General features: G+C 52.9%; 2 protein-coding genes across 2 annotated transcripts in view; one reads left to right on the top strand and one right to left on the bottom strand.

Moving 5' to 3' along the window:
• Window positions 1–6,046, top strand: part of Pip4k2b (phosphatidylinositol-5-phosphate 4-kinase type 2 beta) — a 29,193-nt gene extending 23,147 nt beyond the window's left edge. Inside the window, exons 8-10 of the mRNA XM_021212756.1 lie at window positions 732–990; window positions 1,401–1,504; window positions 2,270–6,046. Of these exons, the coding sequence (XP_021068415.1) occupies window positions 732–990; window positions 1,401–1,504; window positions 2,270–2,350 (444 nt within the window). The 3' untranslated portion in view covers window positions 2,351–6,046. The remainder of the gene's footprint in view (window positions 1–731; window positions 991–1,400; window positions 1,505–2,269) is intronic.
• Window positions 6,047–7,844: 1,798 nt separating this feature from the next.
• The window catches only part of Psmb3 (proteasome subunit beta 3), a 10,002-nt gene continuing 7,791 nt past the window's right edge, over window positions 7,845–10,055 (bottom strand). Inside the window, exons 5-6 of the mRNA XM_021213384.2 lie at window positions 8,882–8,976; window positions 7,845–8,003 (exon numbers count right to left, since the gene is read on the bottom strand). Of these exons, the coding sequence (XP_021069043.1) occupies window positions 7,955–8,003; window positions 8,882–8,976 (144 nt within the window). The 3' untranslated portion in view covers window positions 7,845–7,954. The remainder of the gene's footprint in view (window positions 8,004–8,881; window positions 8,977–10,055) is intronic.

Below are 10,055 nucleotides of genomic sequence, written 5' to 3'. Positions count from 1 at the left end.
TCTCCTCTCTCCTCTCTCCTCTCTCCTCTCTCCTCTCTCCTCTCTCCTCTCTCCCTCTCTCTTTGTGGTGTCAGGGTTGGCTGAGACAGGATTTCTTCGTGTAGACCTGGCTTTCCTGAAACTCACTCTGTAGACCAGGCTGGCCTCAAATTCGTAGAGATCTGCCTGCCTCTACCTCCCAAGTGCTGGGATTAAACTTGTACATGAATACATCCAGCTTAAAAACAAAACAAAAGAAACAAACCAACTCCCTTCAGGCCAGCCTGGCCAGCACACTCTATTGGCCTCTGGCCCAGAAGCACCTGGGAGTGGTTTGAGAGGAACGGCAGTGTGGCAGTGTGGCGTCAGTCTCTCCATCTTCCCCGGTGCTGCGTGCCTTCCTGCCGGGCCGCCATGTCTTCTCAGACTCCGGTGGCAGTGGCGGGACATCATTCTGGGTTGCTCCTCCCTCCAGCAGCAGGCACTTTGCTCTTTACTCTACAGCCTGTGCCAGTCTGTCTGCTCTTCTTCTTGTAGCCACAGCCCTGTGCCTGTCCTCAGGGAGTCCTTCCTGCCACCCTGCCGCCAGCCTTATACCTCCTTGCCCTGCTGAGCAGTGGAGACTACTCCCGCTGCACTTTGAAAGCCGGAGTGGGGAGGAGTGGAATGAGTTGCTTACTTCCTTTCCAGATGCCTGGAGCGTGGGGGACATCCCATATAAATCTTTCACTGGTCCGTTCCATCCTTCCTAGTTCCTGGCCCAGCTGAAGATCATGGACTACAGTCTCCTGGTGGGCATCCACGACGTGGACCGGGCAGAGCAGGAGGAGATGGAGGTGGAAGAGCGAGCGGAGGAGGAGGAATGCGAGAATGACGGGGTGGGTGGCAGCCTGCTCTGCTCCTACGGCACGCCTCCAGACAGCCCTGGCAACCTCCTGAGCTTCCCCCGGTTCTTCGGCCCAGGAGAGTTCGACCCCTCCGTGGATGTCTATGCCATGAAAAGCCATGAAAGTAAGAGCTCGTGCCGCTCTGCCCGGCCAGCCCCGAATGCTTCTGCTCACTGTTGCGATTGTGTGTGGGGGAGTGTCTGCATCCCCACCTCATTCATGGGTGACTTACCACCTCCAGCCTCTAGGCTTCTGTTTACTGTTTACGGCCACCCTGAGGGGACTGGAACCTGGGGTTCCTTCTCTCCAGTCCTATGTCACTTCTCTGGCTGTCTTGGATGATAACGCACAGCTTGTGGGAAGGACAGACCCTTTTGCATTGCTGCTTCAGTCCTACAGAGTGACCAAAGGTTGGAGGAGACAGGATTTATAAGGAACCCTCTGTTCCCTGACTACAAAATGACAGAGGAATGCTGAACCTGGGGCCCAGGAGGTATGGCTGTGCCCTGGACACGTTTTGTCCTCTCCGTGCAGGTGCCCCTAAGAAGGAGGTCTATTTCATGGCTATCATTGACATCCTCACACCCTATGACGCTAAGAAGAAAGCTGCACACGCCGCCAAAACGGTGAAACATGGGGTGAGTGGGTTCCCAGTCTCCTCTGGGCCCAGCCCAGCCTAGTACATCTGTGCCCCTCTCAGAGCGCCTGAAGGGTGCTCTGGGGATGTGCCATGCCCTTTTCCCCAGTAGCCTCGGAGAGCAACTGCCTTCCCTTGTCTGCCTGAATTTCCATCTCTGCCCAGCCTGGCCGGTGATAAACACACCTTGGTTTTCCCAGGAGTTGTCTGGCCTTTGGGCCCCGAGCTGCCGGTTGTTCTCCCCCGGGGGCTGCTGGGCACTGTGCATCTTGTTGAACAGCCAAGAATAGCTTTGTTTACACGCGCACAGTGCTCTCCACAGGCTGGGCTCCCCACACGCTGTCCCCCACGGAGGCCAGGGCCTTTGTGCCACCTCTACGTTGCCTCTCTATGTCTAAAGGGAGTGTGTCAGTCAGAGGAGAGTCCCAGAGAGCTCTGGTGTGACATCCGAGCCACTTCCTCAGGTGGCCTGTCCGGCCTGGTGATCCTTGGTGCTGAATGGCAGGCTCGTTGTCTAATGACACACCAGTACTTGGGAGACTGAGGCAGGAAGCGCAGAAAGTCAGCACTAGCCATACCCAAAACCGGGAAGGTTGAGAACCAGAACCAATAGTCTAAAATTAAGTGGGTTTTGTTTGTTTGTTTGTTTGTTGTCTAAACAATAAATAGAAAAACTCCAGCAGACTCCAGGCCTCTCAGCTGTCACCTCCTGGGCTTCTGGTCAGGCTTGAACCTCTGACCCGAGTCCACGTCTTGTGTGTTCCAGGCAGGGGCTGAGATCTCCACTGTGAACCCGGAGCAGTACTCAAAACGCTTCAACGAGTTCATGTCCAACATCCTGACGTAATCATCTCTAACCTTCTGCCAGGGCCAGACTGCTGGACCGGGGGTCGGGGATCGGGAGAGGGTGTATCTGGGCCGGAAGGGAGGGTGGGGAGCCGAGCGGGGGGCTTGTGAGGGCTTTGGTAAAGGGACTGCGGCCTGGGACGGGCTGTTTGCACGCTCACAGGATGCAGCCTTACCTCCCGAGCACCCTTGATCTGCCCCTTTTGCCCCTGGTTAAAACAGGGTTTCCTCTTTGGTATCTCTGTCACCTTTTATGATACCCAGGGGCCGGAGTTGACTTGGTGGGTTTATTTGGGTTTGTTTCTTCAGTTCACCGCTCCAGGATCACTCTGTCTAACGCTGTGTGTCATCACCCTCGGCGCTCTCCCTCTTCCTGTCAGGCTCTCAGTTCCCTTCAGTTCAGGCCACACGAGGGACAAGGGACAAGAGCAGCAGTTGCTCTGACACCGTGAGGGGTCAGACACCTCAGTCAGCCACGTTTTTTTGCTCTCACCCGGATGGACTTTTTTATTTCCTGGAGTATTGTGCATCACCCCCTCCATGCTTCCACCTTGGATCCAAGGGAAACTTGACCTTGGCTCCTCCACCCCGATCTCGCAGGAGAACATGGCAGGTTGACCCTGAAGCCTTGGACCGGAGTCAGAGGCCTCAGAGGGGAACAGGTTCGTCTTTATGAGACGGTGAATGACCAGGAAGCAGCCCTCAGACAGCCGGTTCTCAAAGAACCCAGAGATCACCAACCAAGCCACCTGCGCCTCTGAGTGGGGTTCTGATGTCTGTCAAGGCTGCCACCCACTGGCTCCAGAGGAACCACCAAGCATCGTGGCGTTTATTGGGACCCCTGTGTTTCGATGGCTGTTTCCCTTTGGGAAGGTCCCAGAAACTAAGATGTGTAAACCTGGCCCGTGTGCACCCTCCATATCCTAACTACTGACCTCTGGGTGCAGTTGCCTGTAACTGGCAAATGGTCAGTGCAGAGCTCCTCGCAGAGCTGCCACTCCAAGCCTGGCCTGCCGTGCAGGTATGTCTGGCTCCTGTGCCTGTGACTTCTCACCTGGACAGCTTTAGCCAGCAAGGTGCTCCACCTGAGGTTGCCGGAGTCACCTGAGGAGGTGACCCCAGAAAAGCCTGTTTGGAGGCCTGACATGGGGCTTTGCCCATCCCCCAGCCTCAGGGCTGACTGATTTTCTTTGTCACCCTCACTCTTTCTGAACTTGGGAATCTGCCTACGGTCCTCCTTGGAAAGGGTGACAGCCTGCAGCCTCCTTCAGGATTCTGGCCCAGGGCCTCAGAAGGGAGCTATACAAGTCATTCTGATGCCACCAGAGCAAGTGGCTGCCAGGGAGAAAAATGGCCTTCTCGGCCTGCCCTTGGAGGAGGTAAACTCCCTACCTCTTCCTAGCTCCCTCAGAAGGAATCGGGAATTTAGGATGAGATGGAAATTTTGTAGATAACCCCAAAGATGTGAAGCTGGCTTATGAAACTGTCATGGGTGAAGAGATGATTTCCAACGCCTGCCTCCCAAACTGGCCGAGCTCAGCTTGGGGAGCTGGGGAGTGGCCACTGTGCCATGGCCTCCCTACCCCTGCACTGAACTAAGACAGGAAGCAAGATGGCAGTCTTGGGTTTCTCTGGGGCTGCCAATTGGATGAGGCAGGTGGGGGCCCACTCCTTCCCAGGAAGAGAACAACAAATAAGGTTCTGGGGAGCAGAACCACAGGGGTCTTGGGGAAGGACTCAGAACCACATGGTTCAAGGAGAAATGATTTTAATGTAGGAGAGGGGTTACGTAGGAATAATGTCTGGACTTGATTTCCCACTTCACAATCAAGAGTGAAAACTCTGGATGTGCCCCAGGCTTGGAAGTCGATGCTCCTGGCCGGTCCTGCTGTGTGTCTGCAGAGCCTAACAGTCCTATCAAAGCCGTCTAACTGGGCTAACGGTGGGTTTGCGGGGGTTTTATTTCATTTTGTTGTATATTGTTTACAATTTTGAGAGGTAGCTTTCTGTTTCAAGCTCTCTGTTTTCCTGACAGTATTGTTGAGTGGGTCAAAATATTTGAGCTGTGGTTTGGTGGATTTTAGGTTTTTTTTTTTGTTGTTGTTGTTTTTGTTTTTAGGTCATTCTCTGCGCCGTCTTCAAAACCCTGAGGTTTGACTTTTCTGATTCCTTTGGCATTCATGTGTTTAAAAGCTCTTTGTCTTCATTTCATACAAGTTTTCTTTCTCTTTGTGACAAAGATGTGCTATTTGGCTTCAATCTCCAAATGATCACACCCTCCCCCCATTTATCTGCTCCCTCTTTTCCTGAGTCCCACCAGTCACGCTCTGGGCAGCAGGTGTCAAGGGGAAGACAAGACCCTTAACTTGACTCCTCAGGGCCATGCAGAACAGCCAGACTGTCTTATGGCATCCAGAATCATGTTGGGTCTTCCAGAAATAGACATTTAAGAATAGAGTCCTGGACAACTGGGTGAGGTCTGGATGCGGGAAAGCGGGGAATTCCATTCCCCGGCCCTTTCCCTCCCGATGACTGTGTAGCAGCCAGTCCCCATCCCTCCTGTGGAAATTGTGGAGCTGAGAAAATATATCTCACATCCAGCTGACACAAGGGATACTATGAACACTCTGACACCAAGCAGTGGCCTCAGGCCGTGTTCCCAGTCTGCAGGGCAGTGCCAGGAGTGCGGTTCAGTTCCGCTGCAGTGCTAAATCTCTCCTTATCTAGCTCAGGGGTTACTGGTCTGTGGCTGGCGCCATGAGTGGCCCCCAGGCTGTTCTCAGTGGCACTATAGTCCCCCACCCCCAGGCAGCTCTCCCCCCCTTCCTCCCTCCCCAATCACTTTTCTCAGTCCTGGGCTTTAGGCCTGAACAGGTCCCCTAGCAGTGCTCAAGGGAGGAGAGACTGGACTCTGTTAGAAGCTTCCCCTCTTCACCATGTGCCAGGCCTCCCTGGGGAGGTGGACCAAAGACCCAGGACTTTCTCAGTAGCCAGTCCCGCACCCCACCCCACCTCACCCCCAGTTGTCTTTTTAACAATTCAGGTTGAAAGGGAGAAACCATTAGCTGTTTCTAGTGCTTGACCTACTCAAGTATTTTGGGCAGAAAGGACAGTGTACCGAGACAGCCCTCAGAGCTCTGACCTTGTGGTTTCCCAAGTTTAGAGACCTCACCAGCAGTAATGGCCGGTGGCGGGCATGGGGGGGTGTCTCAAAGGGAAACACAGACAGCTAGCCAAAATCTGCCAGCCGTGGTCCCAGTCTTCTGAGGTGTGCCACTTAGGATGAGTGTCGCCAAGGGGAAATGAGATGCAGCTCACCAGGAAGGAGGCTGAGGACACCCGAAGAGCCCGTCCCTTGCCCACAACCATTTTATGAGGTGGGAGCCCATCCATTTAGGGAGACCATCTGCTTAGCACATCTCAGCAGCTGGTCAGAACATTGCACACACAAAATGTGAATGAAATTTAGAGTCATCTTTGGGCCTGCAGGATTAAAGTTCTACCCACCACATGTGACTTGTCCATTTCTGGCTGCAAGCTCCATTTTTTAAAAAAAATAGGAATTTTCACCCCTGTGCTTGTCTAACGTCTGCTCTGAACAGTTCGAGCCTCTGTTACTGTTTTAAAATGCATGCATGTTAAAAAAAGGAATCTCCAAATGGGAGGACAAAATAAAACTCAAAAAGCTTTGTGTACATCTGGTATGTGAGTCCTTTGAGATGCAACCCACCCTCCTTCAGAATTAGAACGTGTTTGTGCCAGTTTTAGAGGCAAAAATGAGTGTATGGTTTGGAGCGGTAGTGTGGCGGCAGTCCGTTCTGAGGTGCAGTTGTTGAGCAATACTGACCTCACAGTACTGGGCAGCCTGCCCATAAGATGTTACCATGTGCCATGGCCCCCTCCTCCCTTCAGCTGTGCATAGACAGTGGCTGGGAGCCATGTAGCCCAACTGCCTGTGTGGCTTTGAATACAGCGTCCCTGTGAGCCTTCAGTTATCCATCTATATACTTGTACCTTAAAGGCTAGTACTTGGGCTGGACCGTGTATCTCAGTGGTACAGCACTTACCTAGCATGTTCAGGGTCCTGGGTTCCATTTCCAGGACAGACAGACAGACAGACACACACACACCAAAAAGGCAGGGAGAGATAGAGGGGGTCATTAAGAGCACTGACTGCTCCTCCAGAGGTCCTGAGTTTGATTCCCAGCAACCACATGGTGGCTCACAACCATCTGTAAAGGAATCTGATGCGCTCTTCTGGCACGGCAGGCATACATGCAGATAAGCGTACTCAGTACTCATACACATAAATATTTTTTTTTTAAGATTTATTTATTTATTATATGTAAGTTCACTGTAGCTGTTTTCAGACACTCCAGAAGAGGGAGTCAGATCTTGTTACGGATGGTTATGAGCCACCATGTGGTTGCTGGGATTTGAACTCCAGACCTTTGGAAGAGCAGTCGGGTGCTCTTACCCACTGAGCCATCTCACCAGCCCACACATAAATCTTAAAATAATAATAAAAAAAAAGTTTAGTAGCTCTCAGTGTGGACTTGGACCATCTATGTCAGTGGCAGCTGAGATTCAGAAACAAAACTTAGCTCATCTCAGACCTTCTGATTCATAAAGTTAAAAAACAAAAATTTCAAATCCCCCTAGGGTTGTGTGGATCTATAACCCAGCCCAAAAAGCATAGGTGGGAAGGTCCCTGGAGCCTGGACACCCTGGGCTGTGGTTGGTGGTAGAATACCGCCTAATACTGAAAGCCTTGGGTTTGATTCCCCCAGAACCACAAGATTATTTTCAATAGGAATGTGTTTTAATGGGCCCTCAGACCATTCAGAGGCTACCCGGAACCATGCAGACAGCCGCGTACTGGAGCACTGAATCGACTGCAGGTTACCGTGTGCCAGACCATGTTCTAGGTGATCAGTGAAATCAGCTTGGCGACCACCCCTCCCCTCCCCGCCGAAGTGATGAAGACAAAGATAAACTACACTGACCTAGATCACTCACCAGTCCTTGGCCAAATCCCACTGAGGCACTGGAAGGCTGGGAGACTGCCAGCCGAGCTGAATGAGAGGGACCCAGGTCTGGGGACAATTGGAACATGGGGCTTATCTCCTTGCACCACCACTTAGCAAGCAGATTTAGACACATGTATGAGTGCTTTTCATCTCTAAGGCTGCCCTGGCTCACAATGACCAAGTTCTACATTAGGTAAGGCATGCTCTGCACAGCACAGCGCAGGCATCCACCGGTGCCTAGTAGGGGGCCCCAGGTGTGCTGACACAGCAGGGGCAAGTCCAAAAGGAAACACAGGGTTGGAGAATGTGTGCTCAGTATGTCCGAGGGCCCAGGTTCAATACCCTGCACCCCCCCCCAAAAAAAAGCAGGGGGCGGGGCGGGAACCAAAGACAACTGAATAAAGTTGCTCTGTACTGGACTCTCCCTGATGGGGACAAAGCTGCAGAAACAAAGGCAGGCAAGCATGAAAGAAAGGTGATTTTTATTAAAAAGAAAAACAACAAAAGGGAGATGGGACCAGAGCACAGGTTAGTCCATCCACAGAGCACAGGTTAGTCCATCCACAGAGCACAGGTTAGTCCATCCGGGCCTTCAGCGTCCTGGTAGTGATCTTGTCTTTCTCACTGTCGAAGAGAGAAAAGTCAGGACAGTCATGTCTACTGTCTCCCGTCCGCCTCTCCTCCGAGCCTCAGCTGTAAGGGAACGGCTGCTTGGCGACCCGAGAGGCTGTTGCCCTATAGTCTGTTCTGAGGGCAGGATAGACGGGGGCGGGGAGCTTTGCTGCAGATGGTTGGGGTAGACTGAGAGACACCCTCCAAGGAGCAGAGACCCCAGGCCTACAGAGCAAGTGCTGCCACAAGCACCCGGTCTTACTACGGAAGACACAAAACCCTTGGATGGCTCCATTCTGCTTTTCATGGTCAGTGAGCAGGACCCACGAGGAAAGCAGACACCGTTCCATTCTATTAGGGTCCTGGTGACAGGGAGAGGGCAGCAGGCACCTCAGGTCTGACTAGAGACTGGAATGTGAGACACACACACACAGTTCTGGGCTGCACACGGGAGGGCGCGAGGATGATGGGGAGCCCTAAGCCACTCCGTCTGCAGGAAGTTGCTGCCCATCATCACCCCTGAAACTCTGGGGACACTGTTAGGGAAGGAAAGAAAGGTCCACCATCAGGAGACTCAGTCACAGACTGTCACCCGAAGCCTGGAGAGTCTGGGCAGCACCCAGTGGCCTACCTTAGTAAAGCGGGCCCGTTGTCTGCTCACTCCTTCCTTCTGTCCCCCACTTCCTCAAACTAATCTTGAATTCAAAATCCCCTAGCCTCAGCCTCCCCAGTGCTGAGAATACAAATGTCCCGCCACCTGGCTGCAGTCACCAGGCCCTGCTTCGGGACCCTCTCTGATCTCACGCCTGAGGAGGGTCAGTGGTGTTGTGGGGCAGGAGGAGACACTACATCTGTGAAGTATTTATCGGGTTCTCCCAACCTATACTCACATGATGTGGACGACGACGCCCATGCCCGACACAGCATCCCGGTCCACCGCATTCAGCATGGCTTGAGAAATGGTTTCAAACAGGTGTTCTGGATCCTGCCGAAAAGAGTCAAGCGTTCAGACCCGGGACATGTTCTGGCTCCTCAACCCTCTTTTGTGTTCGGGGCTCTGGCTGCCCTGCCCTAAGCCCTGCTGTCTGCAGTGAGAGACGGTCTCTTGGCTGTAGGAACCGCTCGGCTCCTTCCTTGGCAAAAACAGGACAAAGAAAACACTTCAAACCTGAAAGTGTGACACTGGGTAAGTGTCATCATCACATCCTGTCACAGAGCCTCCACTCCCTCTGTAAAGTGAAGACTGTCTCCACTTGGTTCTGGCCTACTTCTCAGAAGCTGGAGACCATCCCACACGCCCACCGGATCTCACAAGCCCACCCCTCAAACCTGCCCCTTCTCCTGAATTCTCCACTTTGACTTCCCACCTTGACTCTCTGGCTGCCCGCCCACGCCACTGCCCCCCGGTCAGGACCAGCTTGCCACACCAGCTGCAGCTGGGGTCCCTCAGGTTCCTTCCATGGAAGGCAAGCATTTAAACATGGCGTGGTTTTCAAGGTTCGCTCCCCTTCGCCAGCCTCACTTCACCACACACATTCTCCTACTACAGACACTCTCAACAGACTGGACAGTTCTGGCCCTACTGTACCTCAGTACAGGCTGTTCTGCCTGCCTGGGGCCAGCTTTTTCCTCTTGCTCCTCTAAGCAGGCATTTGAATGTCTGCCTGGCTAATGGCAGTAAGCCCGTGATGTCACTTTGTACCTGGCTTCCTGTAAGTCTGAAGGTTGCCTCCCCATGGGACGTAGCTCTAATGTTCTCACACTTTCCTCAGTGCCCTGTCTGAGCAATGTTCCCATTCACAGATGAGGTAAATGGAGGCAGAGCAAGGCTGACTCGCTTATGCAAGAATGGGTTTCTACTCAGCACTTTGGGAGGCAGAGGCAGGCGGATCTCGAAGTTCAAGGCCAGCCTGGTCTACAGAGAGTTTTCCAGGGAAGCCAGGGCTACACAGAAGAACCCTGTCTTGAAAAACACCAACGGACCTGGTCTACAGAGTGAGTTCCAGGACAGCCAGGGCTACACAGAGAAACCCTGTCTCAAAAAAAAAAAAAAAAAAAAAAAAA

The sequence above is a fragment of the Mus pahari genome, chromosome 14 (assembly GCF_900095145.1).
Source record: "Mus pahari chromosome 14, PAHARI_EIJ_v1.1, whole genome shotgun sequence".
NCBI classification, from domain to species: Eukaryota; Metazoa; Chordata; class Mammalia; order Rodentia; family Muridae; genus Mus; species Mus pahari.
Note: the sequence above shows the minus strand (reverse complement) of the source record. Positions and strands in the feature narration are given on the sequence as shown.